This window comes from Telmatherina bonti, assembly GCF_933228915.1.
Source record: "Telmatherina bonti genome assembly, chromosome: 6".
NCBI lineage: Eukaryota > Metazoa > Chordata > Actinopteri > Atheriniformes > Telmatherinidae > Telmatherina > Telmatherina bonti.
In genome coordinates, this window is record NC_136624.1 from 25,687,105 (window position 1) to 25,712,873 (window position 25,769).

General features: G+C 36.8%; 1 protein-coding gene across 1 annotated transcript in view; it reads left to right on the top strand.

Annotated features, from left to right (window-relative positions):
• Window positions 1–25,769, top strand: part of kif5ab (kinesin family member 5A, b) — a gene marked incomplete at its 5' end in the record, with an annotated part of 65,883 nt that overhangs the window by 6,110 nt on the left and 34,004 nt on the right. Inside the window, 8 exons of the mRNA XM_079241847.1 lie at window positions 14,118–14,205; window positions 17,718–17,791; window positions 18,132–18,236; window positions 18,637–18,685; window positions 20,005–20,060; window positions 21,357–21,444; window positions 21,675–21,799; window positions 24,680–24,784. Coding sequence (XP_079097973.1) covers window positions 14,118–14,205; window positions 17,718–17,791; window positions 18,132–18,236; window positions 18,637–18,685; window positions 20,005–20,060; window positions 21,357–21,444; window positions 21,675–21,799; window positions 24,680–24,784 — 690 coding nt within the window. The remainder of the gene's footprint in view (window positions 1–14,117; window positions 14,206–17,717; window positions 17,792–18,131; window positions 18,237–18,636; window positions 18,686–20,004; window positions 20,061–21,356; window positions 21,445–21,674; window positions 21,800–24,679; window positions 24,785–25,769) is intronic.

Genomic DNA, 25,769 nt, shown 5'->3' on the forward strand with positions numbered 1-25,769 from the left:
TGAGACTGCATCACAGCTGGCATGGCCTCTCTTATCTAGCTCATTAACAATATAGAATGAGAGACGTATTGTGTTTTTTTTGGTTACAAAGTGTGTGTACAGTTAAAGGAAGATAGCCCCCATCTCTTCACTAACCCCCTGCCATCATTGTGTGCTGCTTGATTAATTTTTTGTTGTTGTTGACCATGATGAATGGGGAAAATGCAATGAAGTGGGTCCATCCACCCATGTTAGTGAACCCATCTGAAATGTGTGTAATAAAGCACTATTGATTTTCCTATTTTCTGCACTACATTTATAATTGTATGGATTACCTTTCCATGGCCGCTGCTGCAGCACATGCCTACAAGTCTTCTACAGCAGCTGCAGTGGCTGTTGCATTAATGGCTATGAAATACACATATGTTTAGGAAGGATAGCAGACATGCGACCATGTCAGGTTATTTAGTGCTTCAGCTCTTAATTGTCATTTTTGCTTTGCTTTCTCCACAGTAGGGTTCCCATTGTTTCTAAAATAATCTTCTGAAATCCCTGTGAATAAATTGGATCCTAATGATGTGATGTTATACAAGGTAGGCATATGAAGTTAGAAATTAACTTGATTATTCATTAGCAGCCACTTATTTTCTGAAATGTCTGATTTCTGCTGGGCTACCGCTCTTTCCCGCATCATTCAGCTGAGAGCTGATTCTCTTTTAATCCCCTCTGATGATTATGTGAGGTAGAAAACTGAGAGGGAAACAGCTGCCGTGGAAACAAACTGTTGACGGTGCATGTCGGACGGTGCGTTAAGTCATCTACCTGTCTCATACCTTTTGTTTTTTTATCATTCCACTGAAGCCATTTTTCTTCAAGGAAATGCAATAGCTTTAACTGCCTGCAAAACAAACAGAATTACATATGGATGTCCAAAGCCTTTCCTGCTTTTCCCCGCCCCGTGCACACTTTAGTGCTCTAATTCTATCACTGCAGTGCACACACCCTATTCAATTAGGCATTGTAAAGGGATTGTTGTGGACGTCCAGATCTGCACCCATTTCTGATGTCAGCTGCTACCAACAGAGTTGCTTTATTTTGGGATTAGACATGACCCCCTGCATTCTTACCCTTGCTGTTGTTCTCTTCCCATATCACTGTATTTGTGTCTGTGTAAAGCTGCACTTCATGGTGGGATGATTCTACCGCTCATTTCCTAACGGCCCAGCAGCGGCTTTGGGAAGATGTGAGAGAAGCTTGGGCTTGCCTGTCATCTTGTTAATTTTAGTGGAGGCTTCCAGCAGGTTTTAATGGTGTCAACTGAGTAAGTGTCTGTCAATGAGGTGCCAGGATATTAAGGGATAAAGCATCTTTGGTAAAGTTCACTTGCCACTGCCTTGATACCTGAGGATGAGTAAAAATTGATTCAATTTTTTTCTTTAACAGAGAATTATCAGTAATTATAATCATTATTATTATTATGACTTGGAAAGCCTCAAAAATCTACCAATTACGAATACCAGCTCGTCCTCCCATCTTGTCCTTAATATAAATATTATATTAACACTAATTTGAAGAACAGCTATATTTAACATGATACTTACTGCCATCTTGCCTGTTTTTTTTTTAGCATGCATGTGTGTCACAGTTAGATAAGCTTGTGCCAGTTCATCAATGGCTTTCCTTCCTATTTCTACCCTTTTATGACAGAAGTGTGCTGTGACTACACTAGGCTTTTAGCTCTGGGGAGTGTAATGGACCGTCCTCTTCCCATTAGCCATGGTCCTGCCCTGAATGCTGCTTAGTCCCCATGTCTGCCCTCAGCATTTGTGGGCAACACATCATATCTGACTGCACATGCTTGAACACGTGTTTGCACATCCCACAACCCCAAGCAGCATGTGGCCTATTAGCTTGGTAATAGGGAAACAAGGAAATCCCAAGGAGAGGGACGGACCGCCTCAGTCTTCTGTAGGAGTTCTGTTTCCTTCATTTAATTCGAGTTCAGATCATTGAACTGACATTTGATAGCACCAACATCTACTTCAAATCTGTTTTTTTTTTCTCTTCTTTCTCGGGGGTACAGCACTTAAAGTGCATTTTCCCTAGCTGGTTTTGATCTACATTAATCTAATTTGCCCTGATTTTCGGATTCAGTCAAGCTGCATTAGATGAAAAAGACTTGGAAAATCTTGGCAAACATAGATCTCAGGACCTTTATTTAATATTTTTCTGGCCAACGATGTGCCCAAGTCTAGGGTCTGAAACTACAGAGCGGTGATGCTCTTTGTGACTCCCAGTAGGTGCAACTGTATCTACAAAACATATTTTCTGCATTCTCACTCAATGTCTTCTATCACCCGAAGTTTATAATAAATTACCTTTTTTTTTTTTTTTTTTTTTTTTTTTTGCAAATCATACCTTTTTTCCCCCCTTGGCTGGCGGCCTTTTATTATACAAACTACCAGATACACAACTCTGCCTCTCTGTCGGCAGAGTACAGAAAAGCATCTCCTTTACCATGTTGTTGCTTTAAACAGAAAAATGAAATTGTTGCTTAGTTCCAGTTCTTGTGTTGCTCACCTTTTTTTCCCAGCCCAGCTGCATCCTGGCATGTTCCTCCCCCCACAGCTTCACTGGGTTTGATAATTGCTTCCACTGCACACACGTTGGTAGAAATGTGTGTTTATGTTGCTACATCTTTTCAGCTTCTTCCACTCTATCCTTTCATGGTCTGATTTATTATTAATTCTCTGTGCACATGTGGTCATTAACAGGGGCTCCTAGTAATAGTGCCATGCAGATCATTGGCATACTTGCTGGATCGTTGAAAGTCTCTTTCATTCTCTTGCGCTCCTAAGGCTCAGTCACAGTGTCAAAGCTCAGGATTCAGGTTTAATTTAAAACATGGATCAAGACCACAGAGACCCCATTTCAATTTGGAGGAGAGCTGGAGATATCTGCAGTTGTTGCAATATAACTTTGCTGTGTTATATTTACATCAGAGAATTACTTCTGGCCTAAATTCAGTCGATGCATTTGACTCATGGGGTTCTTTACTAATCCAATTACAAGTAGGCCTGCCAGTTTGTTAAGCAAGAAATCTCCGAAACAAGTCACCATTGTTCATGAGATTTCTTGCTTCACAAACTTAAACCTTTTTAAAATTATAAATGAGCATTAATGATGTGTTTCTGTAAATGAAGAATATTTGTGAAGAAATGAACTCTGCTTGTTTTTTGTGTTTTGTTACCTGATTTACTTAATATATTCTGAGCTGTGTTGATACCGAGGTGCAGCTAAGCTTGCTGCTTCTTAAAAAACAAAATTCCTTTGGTGTTTATTGCTAAATGTGTTTGGCGTTTCCTCTGGCTCACTAAAGCACTGCAGACAGAGACAAAGCTGCTGTCAGCAGGTATCTTGTATTCCATGTGAGTTAATTTTGACTGCATTTACTTAAACGCAGGTTGAGCTGAAATCTGCAGACTGATGGCTGAAAAGATGGAATGGGCGTGAAACCAAAAGATCTTAAATATTTCTTTTGACAACCTCAATATTCCCTCAGGGGGAAGGACAGCTATTAGCTGGCTTCTCTGCTGTCTCGGGTTGTGATTGAAGCTTTGTTCCAGGGTGAGGTCGCTGATCTCAGCTCACTTTAGATAACTCGTTTCTCCCTCAAGGTTCACTCTGGTTTTCTGTGTGATGTCTGTAATTCTATAACATAAATAAATGGAAAGTGCATGAAGGCTAAAGGTCCTATTAAATGCAACAATGCAGAAAAAGACTGGGACAGTCAGTGTCACTCTGACAAAGAGGCGTTTGTAGTTTGTATCAAGTGTTGCCTTTATGGTTTATCCCTCTCTTTCTATCTTTCAGGAGCATGTTTCCTTTCACTTTGTTGTCACAAATCATTCGTGGCTCTTTTCTTCAGTGTGATTCATTGTTTTAGTTAGATCTATGAAAGTCAATTAATGTGGCTCATTTGTTGTTTAGCAGTAGTGATTTTCATGATTATTTTTTACCAATAGAGATTAAATAATTTTGCCCAACTAAGTTTTGCCAAGTTAAGTTTGTTTGGTTTGTTTTTTGTCTGCCGAGAGGTTTTGTGTCATTGTTTTGAACAATGTTCACCTTCAAGAAGCATCTTTGAGAAACAGTGAGGGGAAACTGGCTTGTAAAGATTTTGAGAGATCAGTACCATGGCAATGTTCATTCATCCGTAAAACTACCCTTTCCGGTAAAAGGGCCCATCAGCTGTCACTGGGCAAGAAGCAGGGGTACATTCTGGGCAGGTAGCCAGAACATCATCAGGCTAACGGAGAAAAAGAGACAATAATGCATTCACATTCACACTGCACCTACAGCCAGTTTAGAAACAACACACACATCTTTGCACTGCTGGAAAAAACTGAAGGACCTGGAGAAAACCCACGCGGCACTGCGTGAGCACTAAATATCTCCAAGCAGGTTCAACAAGATCAAACTGATCCATGTCGAAAAGGAATCAACCAAAATTGTGAATTGTGGCCAACTTTTAGTGCTTAAGCTAATTTACAAAATGCAATCAAAACATCTTGAAGCAAGTGGGCAGGTCAAGCTGGGGTGGGCATTAAAAATTAATGAATGCATTTTTTTTTTTTTTTGCATAAATTCAACACAATATGAAAATAACATTCCTAGTCTATTATTACTTCGCAGTCTGCTCTCCATCTCTATAATTTCTGTAATTTTCTGGCTGACATTTCAGTTTATCTGTCACAGTTTGCGTTCTCATAAGCTGCTCACGCTCATTCGCTGCAATTTGATTTTGATGTTTTTTCAAGTTCCCATTGGGAGCCGGCTGCTCCTATTTTCTTGTGAGCAAAGGCAAATTTTCCTTTCTTCCCTTCTTCTCACGTCTCTGTTGGGGCATTCTCAATATCGCCTCATCGCCTTGATTCTCATTGTATCTCATAGGAGATGCAAGAAGAAGAGTTGGGGTAGTTGGCTAATCATGACGTGTGGCACAACTGTATCATCTGTCCATTGTTTTTTCACAGCATGTTGCTTTATTTTATGATCTGTGCTAAATAACCAATAACAGTGTTTGTGAAAATTTATAAATCTATTTAAACTAAAATTGTGAACAAGTTGTGTAAAACTTTCACAAAGAATAGAGTTGTGCAGTCTCAGGTATAGCTCCAACTATATGCATCTACTGTCCTCGCTCTTTTCTCCTTCAGATGCTTTTAGTGATTGAAACTTCTTTCAAGATGTAGTGCTGAAATTGATTTCCAGGTCACTGACAAAAGGATGAAGGCAAGAGAAGACAGAAAACAGAAATGAAGAGGCTCCATCTTTTTCCTTTTCTGTGTCTCGTTTCCCTCATTTATATTGATAAATTATGCAGAATACTTCACTGTTATGGAGAACTAATTGCTCCACTTCCATCTATTATAAACAACGGGACCAAGAAAAACAGGTTAAACTATTAGATGAGTGTTAAACTATGTAATGTTGAGAAGTTAATATCGGATCCCTCAGCTAGTGGTTAAGTTAAACATCTACAAAAACCACTGAGATGAGTACAAGATACAGCTGCAAGAAAACTCAACCCCAAACCACTACTTCTTAATCTGCATTCAGACTTAAATACAGCATTGCTGAGGCACTGAACCGCTTTGCCCTCGAGGCACACTGCCAGTCGACTCTGCATAGACTTGTCGGCAGTGTGTAGTGGAAATACAATAATGTTTGGTTATAATGTGTGACTGGAGCTTTTGTAGTTGTGAAGGGTTTTCTGTCGTCGAGAGAATCGCTAATGATGCTGTTATCTGGGGCTCGGAGCCTGATTAGCTTGACGGATGAAGCAGACATTGGCTGCCTGAAGTCCTCGCTCCTGTCAGTGTTGTGTTTGTATGTGCATTTCTCTATGTGAGCAGAGAGAAAAGTTGATGAGTTCATGGGGAAGATTAATGAAGACACACACACAAACTCACACACAGTGTCTGATGAGTAAAAAACAGTACCGCTCCCTCTCTGCTCATACTAAACCACAGCAAACCATCAATGGTGTTGAAAAAAGAGAAAGAGCAGCATGGATGTAAGCCTACCAACATGCTGGAGGGGGAGGAACACATGCTTAGTCTTCTTATCATCTCATCCAGCTCTTTATTTAGAATATTCATCCGTGTACCTCCTTTAGTGGGATGTGCACTTCTGTGTGAAACTTGAAAAGAAGAATGAATGGGAGCTCAATGTGTCCATGTGGAGCAAGTTCCAACAGCCACTAAATGTTCACTTTATGCAGATGGTGGTGCATCTTTGAAACTGCCCTCGGCAGCAAAATGAAGGCATTGCCCGACTGATCAAGCATTAAAAACAGTTTCCTGGCAAATGTCCTTGTGTGGCTGCATGAGTAATGCAGGTTGTCTGGCAGAAGCAGAGGTGGATGTAGCATGGGGTAATTACAAAGCTGGAAAACCTCTCAGGGAAGAGGTCAGGGTGAATGAAAGGCACAGCAAGATGAAACAGGTGACTTTGACACAGGAATGAACTGTTTGCAGTCCATGTAACGCCTGTTGTGGTTGGTTTTGTGACCATGATTGATATGTTACAGCCATGATCGTAGTTGTTTGACCTTAAAGGTACACCGAAGGGTTTATTTGCAGGCAAGGTTGCTGCATATAAATTTATTTTAAGCCTGTCGTCATTTATCAAAACTCAAGCTTTATTTGATTTATTGTGTCTCAAACACATGCTATTGTCCTTTGTAAGAGCAGCCTGGCCTAAAAAAAGGCATAATTAATAGGGCTGTGAAGATATGCTTTTGTCCCGATTCAATTCGATTCTGAGTTTTTGGGTGTCCATTCGATTTAAATTGCGATTCTCACAATTCTTCAATATTGCTGATTATTTTAGATTAAAAACAAAAATGCCCAAGAAGACAAGTAAAAAGATCAATAAAAACAATAAAAATTTGATAATGGATTATTTTTATTTATTTGGAAAAAAAGTAGATTTTTTTTGTTAAAAAATTGATTTTAAAAATGTGAAGCAAAAAATCCAGATTTTCAATTTTTCGATTGGATTTTCCCACCCCTAATAATTAATTTTGGCTATGACACATTGTGTGTAATAAGTATCCATTTTTTAAAATCATTTTTAATATAATTTCACACTATGCACAGGAAGAGGGTGACACCCTTTCCAACCATTTGGTGTGTTTTTATGGTGTAAAATGATCCATTAAAAAGTTAAAATGGGTCTCAATTACACCCAAAAAAATGCCAGAGGTTGTATTGTGTTTACATGTATGGCTATGAGGGTTGACTTGTGGCCAAAAGTTAAAACCTGTTACATTTTAACTCCTTTTAAAAAGTACGAAGAACATGTTGCTCGCTGATGTCGATAGACTGAAATACAAGCTATGAAGAGTTCACAAATTTATTTCAAGGCACATTAGTGCCACATAAAAAAGGTAGATGAATAACTGATATTTCAGTGTGTAACCTTCACTCTTATTTTACCTTTATTGGTCCCAAACTGCCAGCGAATATCTGGCTTTATAGCAGATGAATGTGTTTTATTGCCTCCACAAGAGGTTGTGTTTTTTCTCAGCGTTTATCTTTCTGCTTGTCTGTTTGACTGTGTTCAAGATAACTCAAAAAGTTATGGATGAATTTTCAAAATATTTTCTGGAGTTGTTGGAAATGTAAAAATGAAGAACTGATTTAATTTTGGTGGTGATCCGGCTCACTGTTTGGATCCTAGATCCTCGGTGGAGGTTTGCGCTCTCCAAATGCTTTTCTAGTTGTTATTATTAGCACTTGCTAACCTGTCTGCATGCTGTTTGACACAATGGCACAATAGGCTTTAAAAATGTTTCAATTAAATAAATATTCAGCTTCTTTGTTTGGTTTTCAAGCATTTACAGTTTCCACATGTGGCTTTAAACCCTGAATGTATTGATGGAGCCCCAGTCAGGATGTTTAGTTGTTTTAATAGTTGATGTAAAATCACTACAATACAGCAAATGCGTTGGAAATATATTCTGTGTAACAATTCATTGACACACCCAGAAAGCACTGTCTCAAAACTTGATCGAAATCATAATTTTATTTGCCTTTTGTTCAGTAGGTGATAGTTCAACGCTGTTTCCCATAATTTTGTAAACAATAACAAACACTATAGTGACTTGAAATAGATTTGAATAAAAAAGTGGACACTCTTCAGGCATAAATGACATGATCCGGTGATTTTCTCCAAACCCCTTATTTTATTTGATCATATAATAGAAATTTTGAGAAGTTTGAGTTTGTCTTTGAAACATCCTGTTCATCTTGTAAAACCCTGGCAGGCAGTATTTTCATTAGCTTGGAGGGCTTCCAGGTACTTTTGGATCAAATTGCTGGTAGCCGAAGCATAGTATGAAGCATAAAATTGTTAACCTGATACTTCATGGATTTGGAGGGCATGCTTCCCCATGAATGTTATTTATCCTTTTTAGAAATTACACCTTAATGGAAGACCTCTGCAGAATCTAGAGGAACAAATGGACATTTGTTCAGCAGGATAGGCTTAGATAAGCTTGATATTTTATGGCTATTGCTGTTAAAGGGTCTGTTTGAACAGTGTTGCACATAAAGATGGACAGTGTCATCTGGTGTCGAACCAAGATTAATATTACTCATGGCCACTATGTATTACCTCCACCTATAGACTGTCATTCAGTGTGTCAGTTTCTCTCAATGAAGGCCTAACCAATACATTTTTCTCACACACCACTTTAGTGTTTTTAGCTAATTGACATGATACATTTGGAAATTCCTTTTCTTTCTTTTTTTTTTTATTTTTTTTTATCAAATGTGAACTAAAAACATAAAATGTCTCAAAGATGTGTTCTAGAAATCATAACATTACTGTCCTCTCTGCATGTGACAAAAACAAAATATTATGACAAATGCTAAATGCTGATCTAGAGACTATAAAGCGATTGGCAACTTTATTCATTTCATATTGAAGATTTGGATTATGATTTAAAGACAAAACCTACACTTTTTCTTAAACCCAGTGGTTTTGACTGAGGGACTAACTAAACTGTGAAAAATTTAAATGATGCAACAAACAAATGCATCCATGAAAAGATAAATGAATAAATAACCTAAGTTTAAAAGATATAAATTAGACAGATCTTTGATTAAAGTCAAAGTTTCCAAATCAAAAGTCTTACATTGAAACTATCTATCCACCAATAAACCACCTTCACAATATCACAAAATGTAAGGATGCATCAAACCTTTACTTATTCTTTATTTCTTTGTCAGCTTACAATATTAATATTAGTATGGGACTCCTGTCATGCTGCTATGATGGGGAGATACCTGTGATCCTGAACACAGCCTGACTGTCAGAGCAAAAATCTAGTATTTCGTGCCTCTGAAAATAGCTAATAACTGTCAGCTCACAATTTCCCAGCAAATGCTCTGCTCAGACACAAAACAGTCTTTGTTTGGTTTAGGAAAAGACTGTGGGTGGCTTCAACAGCTTTTCATAAGGCTTTGTCAGAGTTTAAAAGTAAGGGCGGACTGGGACTGGCTGCAGACATGTAAAATGCTTAAATTTAAGTCTGGTACAAAAGCTGCTGAACTCTGATCCAATCTAAATTCAACAGGTGCTGTTGCAACCATTCATCCCTTACTTTTTATTTGGTTAATTCTTTTGAACTTGTTCTTTAACTTTGAATTGATTGCATTTCTTGTTAAATTTCTCCAATTCTATTATGTCATTTGTATATTGATTGTATTTCCTTTCCCACTTTTTGTTGCCGATTATAGGTATTGATTATTTTGCTTTCCTCATTCTTCTCTGCTTTTTCCTCTCCATTTGTTTCTGTCCAGCTTAAATTGCTCTTCATTTCCCACCACAAATAGCATTCACAGTTTCTGTTTAGCATTGCAGTTTGTGCCTTGGTCTCTCTCTTGCTGCCTCTTTGTTTCCTGGCAGACAGCAGCAGATTGCTGGCTGGACAGGCCATGTGGGTGTTTGACATGCCACACAAAACTGAGAGCCATGAACAATGTATGCATGTACAATCATAATTGGATATATTATTTGGTCATATGGATACATGAGTACACAGACATAGACTTACTCACATGAAAGCACATTTTGCATCCCATTACCCCATCCTACATCAGCGTCCACTCACATATTTGAGGAAATATCTGCTTAATTACACAAACAGATAAACAAGCAAATGTGTTTGTACCTGACTGAACTGACAGGCCTGGCAAAGAGGACATGCAGATGGTGAAATTACAGGATCCTTCGTACATGTTTGGTATTATTATATCTATATATGCAGAGATTAATACTTTATGCAGAGGAGCCAGTGGAACAAAAGCCCAGCAAAAGCCCATTTTTTTATTCAGCTTATATAATTTCATCCCCGACCAAACAAGACCACATCATGCTTCTTCATTCGTCTTCTCTGGTATTTAGCCTGGTTTGCATTTGTAGTCTGTTTCGCAGTACAATTGGCTCATAGGGAACATAGTCAGTCATAATCACTCCTGAACGGGAGCTTGTTTGTACCTGCAGCTGTGATTACAGTACTTGAAAGCAACAGCCAAACAGCTCAGCTCATTAAGAAGGAAAGCTAAATTACATAAAAACGAGGCTTGAATGAACAAATTGTTTTATGCAAATTTAAAACTGTAAAGTGTCATTGTGGAACGCTGATGCATTTATTTGCTTCTTATAATCAGCAGATTTTCTTGACAAAATTGGTGAAAATCTAAGTGCATTGAGAAAAACATCTAGATTATGTGTGGAAATGTATATGGTAAGTTTATAACATTCTTAATGTATCCTGCCAGTATGGAAAGCTCAAGGGATTTTTTGTGATTTTTTTTTTATCATAGTATAGGGTGTAACTGTTCTATTACATACAATGGCTGACTGAATAGCAGCACCAACAGATTTTTAAACCATAAAAAAGCTAAATGACATTTACTAATAATTTTCTCACAGTGTTTTTGCTAAGCTAGAGCAAAAAGGCCTCCACACTGATTTGCTATTATTCACCTTTCCTCAATCAGACTGACCAAAATGAGGCAGCTCAACTCCATTTTAGTGTGTGCATGCAAAAAAAAAAAAATCCTTTTGCTTAGAAGTGTGTTCCACAGTGCTGGTTGCCCTTCTCCACACACATGTAAACTTGACTTTGCCTGTCTTTGTTTCCCACTCTAAGTTGTATCAACTTACATTAAAGAAAGGATGGCAATGGACAACAAAGGTACAACAGCCCCACCTGTGATGAGTGGAATTAAAAGGTCTAATGTGAATCACATTAACACATTATGTGATAAACAAGAAAGAAGCTGAATGCAACATGGCCCAACAAGGCCAATGATGTATCTCAAACTTTAAAAGGAAATGATGCGAATCGGCCACAAAAATCCAAAAGGCTATTCTTTTCCTGAAGCCAAATTCTCCTCTAAGTTTCACGAAATGCTAAAAGGGGTTGTTGCACTACAGAGCAAATGTAGAATAATGAGAAGCAGGCAGGTACTTTATAAAAAGGTAACACTTTACAGTGCTTTGAGTGAGTATACAGGTTGATTGAAGGTTTATTTTTTTGTTTTGTTGTTTCTAAAACAGCCATGTATTTGATGTTACCATATATACCATTGTCATATCTTTGCTAAAAGACTGCATTAATACAGTGATTTTAAAACCCTAACAGCCACTCCAAGTGCTTTTACACATCCATGTTCACCCAAGTGAACTTCTTCGAGTGTGTCTTGCATTAAACAAAAATAAAAATAAAAATCAATAACAGGGAATTAAATTATATACTTGTCTCTAAGCTGGCTAATTTTGTCAACTTATTGATGAATTAACAGTGAGCTAATTTTTATCAATGGATGATCAATTAGGTAAGTAATCACATAAATTGTCAATGAGATTATCATTAGTTATGATAAGCAACAGAATTTCACAAAAAATTTTTCACTAATTCATACATTGGTTCATCATGAGTTGTGCATTACTTAAGTATATGACTTGTACTATTATCGTACAGTGTTACCAATAAAATAAGCTTCAGCAAAACAAACCAAAGACTAGGAATCCAGTGGTAAGATGAAGTCCAGACAGGCAAAGTAAATTCAATGATCAGGTCTGATTATGGGATGGGCATTTCATGAGCACCTGAAACTGATCAAAGTAAACATGGAAAGACATATTCATAGGAGGTTTGTGACTAACAAACACAGGTATGAAACAATGTATCAAATGAAATCTGTTTTGAATGGCAGAGGAAGTAAGAGTAACTGAGATGCACAGGATAAAACAGGAAGGTAGGTTGCAAAGCAACACTATATCCTTAAAAAATAGCAAAAAAAAACAAAAAAACAAAAATAAAAACACGTGGACTGCAAGAAAATAATCAGGTAAAAGATGTTATTAGGGCAAAACTAGTTGATGGGAAAACAAATGTAATGCAAAACAAATGAAAACCTATGGGCACCTTTACTGTAACACCAATAAATGCCAGGAGAATATATATCCTTCATAAGACAAATTCATTCATTTTCTGACACAAAAAGTGTAAGAAAAGATTAAAAGAATCTTTTTTCTTCTTTTAGTTTTACTACCTAGCTTTTAAAATCCATTTTATAAAACAAAATATTGATCAGTGACTGAGTCAGTCCAGCAGAAGCAAAATCTCTTCATATTCACTTATTTTCTGATCGGTCTAATTGACAAATGCAGTTTGATACTCATCTATTTCAGTAATTAATTAATAAGGCAGGAAAATACAGATAACAATGTCACAGCACAATGAGTGCAGCAAACACTGACCAGCAACTATATCTCACTATGAAAAGTAAATTTCAGTTCAGATGGACACAGATGGATGCTGAGAGAACATCTTTTCATCAACCTTCTTAATGAAAAATAAAATTTTAATTACCCTTTGACATTCCTTATTGATCAGAGAAGGAGATAAATCCTTCAGTGTGAAAACTTCCTGCAGCAGTGGAACTTAATATAACAGCGACATGCAAATCACTTGAATTCAGTGTGACTGAAAGTCATATTAAATGTGCTTATGAACTGAAAATGAACATAATACATTGTGACTTGAACTACAAGAGTGTTCATCCCTGAGAACCTGAAACAGAATGTATTATTCAATACCCCGATAAATTTGTGTATTTTGGGATTTTGGTATTGAGCTTGTTGTCATTTTTATGCTTGAGAAGCAGCCAGGCACATATGTAATGCTTGGAGGTGCAGCGGATTATTGGTGTTTTTTGTCTAAGAATGCTGGTGCAGTCATAACCAAGACTCAGAGCAGCCCTGCAGGCTGTATTGTTGCTTTCTTTTAACCAGTCAGCTTGTCTTACTGCTGGAGTCTGGTTAATCTAGGTTACATCAGGGTTACTTTGCTCCAAACCTTCATTTTGCATTAAAATACCTATGGTTGGCTGTGTAACTTATTTAATGACCTCTAAACAACAGGTTAGTTATCTTAAAAAGTAGGATGAATTTTCTTGTTGAAGAGCTAAATATTTTAAGATAACAAACCCTTTTTTTCCCTCTGTATGAAATTTCCCCATGCATTCAGACACTGGTTTCTGTTTCTATCTTGCCTGACTGCATTTCCACTCTCATGCTACAATTCTCCAAAGTTTTTTTTTTATCTCACCAATAGATGACTTCATTCTTAAAGTCCTTGAGTTTTGCTTCTAATGATTTCACCTTAGAGGGGATCTCTGTCCGTCTCTCCTGGGGTCAAACAGCCTTTCACCCAAAGCTCCACAAGGCACTACTCTCATTAAAACCACTTCTGCCTCTTAGTGAAAAAACAACAACAAAAAAACAAGGATGCATGTTGTACTTTTAAAAATAGCAGAAATGGGTTAATGTAATATGTGGTCTGCTGCAGACATACATATGGGCACAATATTCCTAACGTAAGGTTTGCATAAGGCTTTAGTACTAAATCATGTGGAAAATTTCCTTGTGTTTCTCACACACTTATGCTTTGGTTTATGGATTTCACAGAAAGTCACAAGAGATGCTAACGCTAATCTAGAACTCTGCAAACTGCCTTTGTCATAACTGTCTGTTTCTATTGGCATTCACAGGGGAAGTTGTACGTGTTTGACCAGGTTTTCCCAACTAACACCACACAAGAACAAGTCTACAACGCCTGTGCCAAACAGATTGTCAAAGGTGAGAGGCATAGGTTGTTTGTTTGTTTGTTTTTTTCCAAGGTGCATTAGTGACACAAAATTGTGGGTTCAAAAGCCAACAGATCCTGAATTAGCATATCTTATATAATCATGATCTCCATGCTGGCTGTGTCAGCTCACACCTCAGTGATTGGTGCATGCAGCAGCAGTTTCTTACAGACAGCAGGAAACCTATTTCCGTGACATGATGCAGTCACACAGCCTACAGGCATGAGCTTCCAAACCGATTAAAATGAACAACTTAACACGGTGCCTGCTATATTTCTGAATAACAGTACCTGCTGGTAAGAGGGCATTCTGACCATATACTTATGTTCACAGTTTTATGTTCTATACTTTATAAAATTGAGTTGTTCTTGTTTTCAGATGATATATAATTTTTGTTTTCAGGGAGTGGTGTGACCTTAGCACAGAATTTCATTACCAGACTACACAGAACAGAAAAGAGATTTAATTGACACCAAAGCGTTAAAAACTGTGACATATCTTTCTCAAGAGATGCAACACTTTTGAGGAAAATAAACTAGATCGTACTTTGTTGCCAAAAATGCAAAGTGCATAAAATGGCCAAGAACCCATTACTCTCTAGTGCCACAGAACAGTCCAAAACTATAATTACATTACCTTCTAAAACTCTTATGCCAAAACCTTTTTTTAAACATTTTGCTTCCAGACAGACTTTTTTGTAATATTTTAAAATGGTCTTTAGCAATAGGTCCCCATTTTTTCTGAAGGTCTTTCAAAGTTTCTCTTTGAACCTTGGGTGCATTTTCATTAATTTTTTAGTTAAGAACTTGTACCTGGTCATTTGTGGGAAATGTGTTTTTTGATTTCTAAGCCCTTTAACACTGACCTATGAATCATTCAAGTATTAAAAGGGCACCTATTCAAGGGATGAACCAGTGTTGCATCTGCACATACACTGGTTTTCATTTTATCTTCAGGCATTTTGTTACAAGCCGCTTGTTGCAAAGAAACACAATTTGTTCCCATTTTCCATTTCTTTAGCTAACCCTAACCCCTCTTTAGCTGCTGTCTGTGAGAAATGCCAAAGATAATTCAGTTTGACAAAAATACAATTGCAGTGTTTCCCTTAGGTTTTTTGGTGTTGGGGGTGGTGGGTGGCTGATGGCGGCAGCTGACTGGGGGATGCAGCTGTTGTCTTTTGGTGGCGGGTTGGGGGGTATTACCATAATACAGAGAAGAGAGGATAAAATTATTTTGACCTTCTTGGGTGGGTTGCGTAGGAAAAACACTGAATTGTATCTCTGGGCCAGTCATTAATTTTGTTGCACCAGTTCTTTGCTGAAACCTGACACATCTTGGTGTATTGCCATGCAGTATATCATTCAATTTTTGAGGAAACAGGACAACTGGACAACAGGAGTAGCAGACCGACAAACTATCTATTTATAATGAAGAACATTTTGAATGCTGCCGTTGAGAAATAGGGGAAAAAAACACAATGGACCTGACACAGGACCTCAGAAATGCATCTGAGCCTTTCGCTGATCCATCTAATGTTCACTAATGCCTCATCAGATATGATGAGACTTTAAGTCGTTAAAGCTTAAGCCCTTTCTCCTCATTCACCTGAACAGGAAGAAAATGCTGTGGTATGACAAATTACAGAACTGGACTGAAAATTACTCATGACAGGTCTTATGGAGTTATGAATCCTCCCCAGAGTCTGGACCTCAACACTACTAAAGCAGTGTAGTATCATTATAGAGCAGAAGAAAAGGGAGCCAGCATCAAAAGAAGAACTTTGGATCACATTGTTTAAAAAGAAAAAGCATAAAAAATGAATAAATACTGATATATTTTAGGCTTAACCTGAGCTAAATTCTATTGATAATATATTTGTATTCTCAAGAGAACAAATAAGAGATGAGCCCTGAGCAAAGATAATAGACCTCTTTGAAGAACATTTGGGATGCAGTGTTGCTGCTTCCGGGAAAGTTGATCATGAAAAGATAAAAAAAAAAATGCTGGCAGGCATCATGGGTGGAAAGACAGAAGACAGAAGGGTGATGAAAGTGCTTACTGATGGGTTTTAAAAGAAAAATATCAAATTGAAAACTGGGACTAAACAAAAATATTGTGAAAACGTTACTTGCCTTATAATTATATACTTACTAACTTACTTATACATGTTTGGACTTACTGTTTCCTCTAAGAAAAATGATTTTCCTTTGTTAGACATTCAGGTTTGGGGTTTGGGAACATTTTCAATTAGCTGCAAGCAATGCATTTGTTCAACAATGATTATTATTATTCCATAGAAAAGCTCAACTTGCTTAATAATTGTGCACACAGCATGTATCCAGAAAGCCTCAGATCAAACAAATCTCAAGCCCTGAATCTTTTTACCTTTTCCTCCTCTCAACAAGTTCACAATCTTTTCTTTTGTTATTAAGATCTAAAGATCTTATTTTTCTTCCATCTTCAAAGCATGGAGCTCTGCTGAACTAGATAGAGAATGAAAATGATTGATTTGGTTGGTGATATTACTTACTGTGTGTGAGATTACCAATTTAGCTTAGAGAAGATTAATTAAAAAGGTGAGGTCGGCTGCAGCGGAAGGTTGGAAAAAAATTCAAGGCAAGCATTTAGCAAAATGAAAGGGAGAGCTTTGACAAGTGTCAGGTGGGAAAACGTGTATCAGAGTGAGCAAAGCCAGAGAAAGACAGATACTGCAGGCATATTTTCCTATAGGGCCTTTTTTTTTCTCTCTTTCTCAGTGCTTCGGTGTCTCCACTCCCTTTTGTGCTACGTCTTCGCCTCTGTTTCCCTCTGTGCTGCACTTGTTTTCGCAGTTTCATCTCCTGGTGTCTTTTTGTCCTTTCATAGACACACGCTTCAATTTAAGCTTCTTTTTGTTTTTTTGCTCTGCTTTGGTTTCATTTTGACCACATAGTGGAAGCTGAAGAGGGTTGAGTTGAGGGATGTGTGTCTAAGCAGGAGAGGACGGGAGGAACAGGCTTCTGCATGGTTTCAGCTCAGAGCCTTCGTGATTAGTCTGCGGTCAGCTCACCTGTGGCAGTCGGCCTTTCAGGGTGATGTTTTTTTTTTATCCATGCTTGACTTTTACTGCAGGGGTTTATTGGCCTGTGTCAGCAATATGACATTCAACAACATGGTTCTTTATTACCTCCGTCAGGGAGGGGATGTTGTTTTTGCCATGGATCCAAATGAATACAGAGAATAATCTATACCTGCTTGCCACCTTTCTGAATGACTCTGAATGACACTAACAGCTTCAGGTAGTTGTTGTTTACTGTGTCTAGCTATAGATGCTTTTTCCAAACCTGCTCGAGCTTGAACACCTTGTGCTTCTCAGTGCACAGTTTTTATGAGTCATTTTTAAGCAAAGGTCAAAGACAGTTGTTTTTCCAGCATTTCCTGTCATTCTGTTTACACTCCACTCTGCGTGAAATCTGTGAAATTTTTCTTTCACTAACATGATTTTCTTCTTCCACCTCATTTTAGATGTGCTGGGTGGATATAATGGGACTATCTTTGCCTATGGGCAGACCTCCTCGGGAAAAACACACACTATGGAGGTAAAGTATTGCTAAATAATTCAAAAGCCAGCCCTTCTGTCGTGGGACACGCATGCACACAGGCACACAGGCTGTTTTCTTCTTCATCTTTTTTTTTTCGTGTCCTTCTCTGCTCGCCATGACAGTACATCCACCTCCATCACAGCCATCACTCCTTATCTCTCCCTCCCAGCCTCGTGTAGGAACTCACTTCCTTTACACAAATCTCTGAGAAACAACCCTGTTCCTTTTCTTGTGTAAAGCCTCTGCGCTCCTTTCTCCTGCTGTTGTCACTGCTTAGTTTGTCGGATTTGCATTTATCCTACTTTTCAGTCAGACCTTTGTCTTATTTTTCCTTCAGGGAAACCTTCATGATTCCCAGGAAATGGGAATCATACCCCGGATAGCAGAGGACATTTTCGAACATATATTTGCCATGGATGAGAATCTAGAATTCCACATAAAGGTTAGTTTGTGCCTATTTATGTGTGTATTTGTACCTTCATGCAGCTTGGACACAAACAGAGAACAATGTATGGACAGTTTAGCTCATGCACATTATAATATAGGTTCAGTGGGGATTCAGCTTGAACCGCTGATTTAATCCGAACAAGCATCAATAAATCATCATATATAAACCAGCATCATCCTACTATATTTTCTCTTTTAAGCCAAAGTCTCATAACAGAGGATAATAGTAATACCTCACCAACTGGAGGAGAGATTACCTCAACATCATTTAGGATTTCCTGTTTGTACAATGAGCAGCTATTTCATATTTCTCACTCATCTGTAATAGATGCTCTATTTGTAATTTCTGGAAAAAAAGAACACAATCTGTTCCATGTTTGTTTGTTTTGATGCAGGTCTCCTATTTTGAGATCTACTTGGATAAAATCCGAGACCTTCTGGATGGTATGTTTATGCTCTGAAGCTGTAAAAGCATACCTCACGTTTGATAACACTGCTCCGTTTTCTGTCAAACTTCTGGGAATTTAAAGCCTCACAGTTACGCTCAGATGAATCAGAGTCCATATGTTAGACAGGCTGCAGTTACGACTCAGTGCTTTAGCTTTTATCTAATTTAATTTTTTTCCCCTATGTCCATATATGGATAAATTTTATGAAACTTTGCCTTTTTAATTGCATATTTATTCAATATGCAAAAATGGATGATCAAAAGCACAATTTTAATGATGACATTATGTTCTGTTTGTCTAAAAATGTGATCAATTTAAAACAAACAAATTAAAATGACAGTGTTCTTTAATATTATACTATAATTAATATTTATCTTTATCTACTACAGAGATTAAAGTTTTGTCTGTCTTTTTTCCATTTCCTATATTAATCTTTTTTTGACACAGAACACAGAAACACAGCAGAACACAGCAGCTCATTCACAGATATCACGGAAAAATATAACTAGTGTAAAATGATGTAGAGGTCTAGGTGTAGAGCTGTGTGCAGCATCCCCATGATTTTATCTTTAATGGAGCCGGAGACAGTGGTAAAAGACCCCATACGTATGCAGGAGACTTTGCAGAGTCTGAGGAACATTTAAGCTATGAACAACAAAGAGGCCTAAGAGTCGACAACAAGCTGGATGAATCGAAGCAGCAAAAAGAACAACACCCTGAGGGGAAATTTGTGAGAAAAAAACATTGTAGGGCTATAAAACAAACACAAATGCGCACACACACACACACACACACACACACACACACACACACACACACACACACACACACACACACACACACATTCCAGAATTCTTTAAAATGTAATTATCATCTAGATGATGACGCTGTCAAAGCTAAAATTCCTCTTACTGGAATTTGCACCACAAAAGTTTTATAAACAAAAATGTGTATTTTGCTCATTGACATTAGCAGGAGCTTGTTACTAATTTTGTTAAAACTATTATGTATAAAATATATATATATATATACATATATATATATATATATACATATATATATATATAAAAAACAGTTATGTGTTTTTCTTTCCCGCTGCATAAATGGAGAGTTTGAGTCAGAAATATTCAGGGGACCTTGTCAGGTCACATTAAAGTTGTGTTGTGAAACATGCTGATGCTCATTTGCAAATGCAAACACACACACACACACACACACACACACACACACACATACACGCACACACACATACACCACACACAAAAGGCTTTCAGTAAAACTATGTCCTTTCTCCTTTTTTTCATCATGTCACAGTGACAAAAACCAACCTGTCAGTGCATGAAGACAAACACAGAGTTCCCTATGTGAAGGTGAGTCACCTTTAGACATGATTTGGTTAGGCAGCAGATTCTATTTTTTGTCTTTTATAATGGTTTTTTTTTTTTTTTACATAGTAATAAATTAAAATGATAAACCTACTAAAGGTGGTAGAAGTAGAGAGGTCAAGGTGGTATTACACTTCCATTCTCCACCTGTGCCCCACTTTGTCTTTAAAGATTAATCACAGAATTCATGAACAGATCAGGTAACGTTCTGTTAGAAATTAACATTTCTTCATGTACATGTTTTGTGCCAAAATGAAATTAATCACTTTGTGTCTTTCAACATATTTTTTAAGAGGTTAGTTGAAGTGTTACTTCATTTCAAAAGCTCTGTGTCTCTTATTTTCCAAAGATACTAATAAGGCATAGCACAGTACTGTACCACATGATTTCTGTGCATTGTAACCATAATATTAGCAGTTCGATTCTCAATGTTGGTCTCTCCAGCTACCATCCTAGGAGTTTAATTTTTTTCCCATTGAAAAATTTGGGAAATACACTTATCAACTTTCTTGTAGATTTGAGACACTTTTATGTGTGTATTATTTTTATATTAGAGCAATGAAGATCAGTTTGTTATCTTGATGCACTGACCAATACATTTAAATCTCTTTAATGTTTTATAATATTTTATGTTTATATAAAGTAACGGCAATTGAAGTGTCAATGACTTTTTTCCCAGCTGGTTAAAAACCATGAAACAACTAGTATGAGGAGCAGCAAGATTCTCTAAAAAAGTGAATTGTACTTTTTACACCTTTTCTGCAAACTGAATGTGATAGCTGTAGATTTAAATAGTGTTTGACAGTATACATGACAGTATACAGCAGCTGTTTCCTATGTTTTTCAATGTGTCAGCTAAACATCTGTAGGCTGTTGCTGTAGTGTCCAACATGACAAAGACTGTTATCAATTGTTCCATTAATTATATTATATTATATTATATTATATTATATTATATTATATTATATTATATTATATTATATTATATTATATTATATTATATTATATTATATTATATTATATTATATTATATTATATTATATTATAGATTTGCTTTGTAATTTAAGGGTGCTAACCTTAACAAAGCTCAGAATTTTGTTCATATCAGCATGAGTAAATAGGTCTATATTTCAGTCGGCATGACATGTGCATTGTATGCATAACTGCAAATAGATGTGCTAATGGGAGCATGTTGCACATGCAACACTTTGCTCTTTGTGAAGGTTGTAATATCTTCTTGTCAACTTAAACAAGTCTGTGCACGTTGGTTTGTTTTGTTAGGGCTGCACCGAACGCTTCGTTACCAGTCCTGAGGAAGTGATGGATGTGATAGATGAGGGAAAGGCCAATCGTCACGTTGCTGTCACCAGTGAGTCACACTGCAGATCTTCCCGATGTTCTGACACTCACATTGTCAGACACTTCATGTCAGATTGCTTCTTCCAGTTTAACAATAAAGTGTGAAGGGAAGAATGAATGGCGAAGTGCCAAGTGATGAATGCATTTTATGTGTCTGTGAGAAACAGTGTATTGAATAAAATTTTGACTGAAGACTCCTCTGTTTGCATCTCCTCCCCTTCCTTATTTTTTTCTCTCCAGACATGAATGAGCACAGCTCCCGTAGTCATAGCATCTTCCTGATAAACATCAAACAAGAAAACGTGGAGACGGAGCAGAAACTGAGTGGGAAACTGTACTTAGTAGACTTAGCTGGAAGTGAGAAGGTAGGGAGAAGAATGGGGAATTATCTTTGAAAAGATTAAAAGTGGGCTTTTTGGTATTATCACCTCATAATATTTGAGGCTGATTTGATTTTCTAACTCCGACACCAAATGCCTTTCCTTAGAAATATTTCTTCAGACATCAAAATAGTGGATAAAAAAGTAGAACAGTCCCAAACATGCTTTTTCAAACAAGCCCTTTATGCAACTGAGTGGTTGGATGCTTTTTATATTTATGTGCTGATTAAAATTTATTTATTTATTTTCTTAATTGCATTTTGTGTTAGAAAGAAACTATAGCGAGTGCAAACGGAGGTCATATTTTTGGTTTTGACTGGTTAATAATTCAATACCAGGGTTACTCGGAGCTCATGTTGAGGCTTTTCGTTGGTTTCACTAATTATGTGTCAAAACCATCAGAGTTATTATATTACTACAGTATTACTGATTAGTATTGATTAATGCAATACGGGCTACCCCTATAAACTGTTTCTACATAATTTACTCATATAAAAAAAAGAAATAGTAAGAATATGACTGAGCAAAAGTGAAAAATGTTTCTAATTCTGGCCCAGAGCCTTTTGCTGTATGTCATTCTCTGCTCTCTCCAACCCTGTTACTGTCAAATTAAGGCCACAACAGACAAACAGCTAAATTAAAGAAGCTATCAAGTTGTTTCAAAAAGACATGTAAACAATAAATAGAAAAACTGAAAAATCCACCTACAGATGCTCCGTTTTCATTTCAATCTATTTTTACAACAGACCAAAACAAATAAAGATTAACTGGATTAATGTTACTGACATAAGTGCAAAGGCTGAAATAACTAAAAATAGTAAATAAAATTCATATGGATAAAATTAATCCATTCTATTGGATAAATTATATCTATTCTATTTTCTAAATTTACTCTGAATGTGAATGACTGTGTCAAAAACTAAAACTTATTTAAATTAAAAAAAAAAACACAGAAAGAATTAAAGCAACAAATAGTTTAGCAGTCCATTTTTAAAGCTTATTTAACTATTTAATTAGCTTCAACTAACTGAGACATGGATACAAAGGAAAGCTATTTTAGCAATTTTATTGTGCTTTTGAAGTTATTTCAGAGAGTAGATGTGGAATAATTCATCTGCAGGCCGAGAGGGTGCTCAAAGCTTCCATCTCTAAAGTCCATTGAAAAGACAGACATGATAATGACAAGGAAATAAACTCATAAATTTGAAAATAATGGGTACCCTTCTAAAACATATTTAATCTAAGTTAACACCAAGTTATGGGAACATAAAAAATATATATATCTTCTGGTAAAAGGCTGTTTATGGTGAAATCTGAGTCATCCCATCCATAAAGCATCTAAAAGCAGGGTATAAATCATACCATTGAGTGTGCATATGAAATACATTAGATATACTGCTCAAGTAAACATGGTCCATTGTTCCTGAATATAGCTTTGAGTCAATAGCACTAATGCAAAATATGGAGCATTGTGTGGTAAGAGTCTAAGATAAGCAGAGGGCTGTATAGTCTGGACAGATGCTGACGGTTGCTCTTTTGATCTAATAAGTGCTGATGCTGCATGTGTAAGTTGTCTTGGTCATCCCTGGAGGACAATAAAGTGGAGGTTCTGCTCCAGCGACTTCTTAAGCATGAGTCCAAACTATTATCAACTATGCTGAGCAGGAAACGGATGCAGGTTTCAGAGGATTTTGGTGTGAAATTTAGCTCTTCTTAAGTCTAAGTTTATTTTTTTATGTATTATTGAATGCCTGAACAAATATGACACTGTACTTTTCTTTCACAAGAAGATTAGATTGAAGCTATTTGTTTTTATTGAGTCAACACAAAGCTGTCTAAACATTTTCTTGATTTTAAGACTTGAATTATTTCTTCTTTCATTGTTTTTTTGAAAATGGTAATCTACTCTCCATATATACTGAACTGTATACTGACTGTTTTGTAAGTGTGTTTATCTTGTTCAATTAACCAGCTGATCTCCATCGCAATTCATCGTGACCAATTATGTCCACATAATGCCTCTATACCAGTGTCCCATGAATTTACAGCTACATATTGGTTTCATGGGATCAATATATGGTCATTTTACCAGGAAAAAAGAAACAACACACACAGCTCCACAACTTATGATCAAATAATCAATGAAGTAATTAAGCCTAATCTTTACAATACCTTCAAACTACTGACAAAATGCAAGGTTACACAATTGATTTAGACACTAATCAAATAGCCAAATCAATCCATAAATGTTTAGTGAACATAGGACAAAGCAGTTTAAAATTGGACTAAATAAGAAATTCATAGTTAAAGAGTGAAAGCATGAAACTATAAAACACTATTTAACAGTGTTCTATGGTAGTTTTCAACCAACTGGAAACAACATCATGTTTTTGTTCTGCATTGTGGGACAGCTGAAAGAAAAAGAAGCAGAGGATTTGAAGGACCTTCATGAGCCTTAATTACTTCTGAGAGATCGTCTGGTGAAAAGGCCATTTTGTCGTGCCTTGAAAACTAATAAAAGATTTCTAAAAGCAAAATAAACTCAGATGATCTAAAGATTTTTAAGCAGGCAAAATGATTGTTTTTGTTTTTTTCTTTCTGACTCATCAAGCTGATTTATTAAAATCTTCTCTTCAGACAGGAGGCATTATCGTAGACATGCCTGCTCATTACTCTGTCTCATGCTGCCAAGAGAGACAAATGGCATCTCTTTGGAAATGCTCTTTAAGTGATAAAAGCCTGTTTTTGTGACACTCTTCACATGAGACTTGAAATGACAATCGCATCAGAAATCACTCCTGGATGATGTACTTGACGCATTAATTCCTAAATATATGTGTGTGTCTGTGTGTGAATCTGTGTCAGGTCAGTAAGACAGGTGCAGAGGGAGCGGTGCTGGATGAGGCCAAGAACATCAACAGGTCTCTGTCAGCCCTGGGGAACGTCATCTCAGCTTTGGCTGAAGGAACGGTACGATGTAAAATGTTACACAGTCCTTTTAATATGTCAGCAGCTACCGGCTTGTCTTTCTGATTGTTTGTTTGTAAAAAAAAAAAAAAAAAGCTGGCACTGATACAATATCTGTTCTGGCTGATGTGAAATAGCTGCAGGTGTTCACCTAGAACAACCCTATATCTTATATATCCAACCCAATATCCTGAATACAATGATTAGTTCTGCAGCGAATGATGCAAGCAGTACTATGAATCTACACAGTATCATACTGGATAAAATAAATTCTACTACAAAAATGACCCATTTTGTGATTTATCTCATTTGATTTCTTTGCAGAAGTTAAGCTGGATTTATTCCTCAATATCTGATAGATGGACCCCTTTTATCCGACACTGCAACTTTATTTAGCCTGACATGCAAAAAATCTCCCTGTATGTTGCAGTAACGCAGATGATTACATCTGTGATTGATCCTAAACTATGTGTTTTTTTTTTTTTTTTAAACAAATTTTGGGTTATCCATACCTAACTACTTTTTTAAACTCCTAACTTTTGGCATTCGCAAAGAGTAAGGAGCTGGAAACTTTCCTGGTCTCATACTTGTGGTCTCCTGAATAGAAATGAGCTAATTAACACCAACCTCTTCCTAATGAGCATCGTAATGAAGACTGTCAAAAATGTATATGCAGTAGGATGCAGACATATTGTGACATTGCACATAAACATAACCGGCTTGGAAGAATGTTGTAAACCACTGAATGTATAAATCATCTCACGGTGAGGATCACCTCACATCGGGATGCTTAAGTTGCAGCTCCATTTTAACTGAGGGAATGATGTTGAAAAACATGGGTCACTGAACAATTTCTTAGCCTTTTTTATTGAGCTGTGATGTTGTTTTTTAGATAAATGTTGCTGTTTCACATTCTGCTGTGAGATTGTGTTGTTTGTTTTCTGTTTTCTGAAAAAATCTGGAGGCATAGTTTACCCATTCTAGCAAT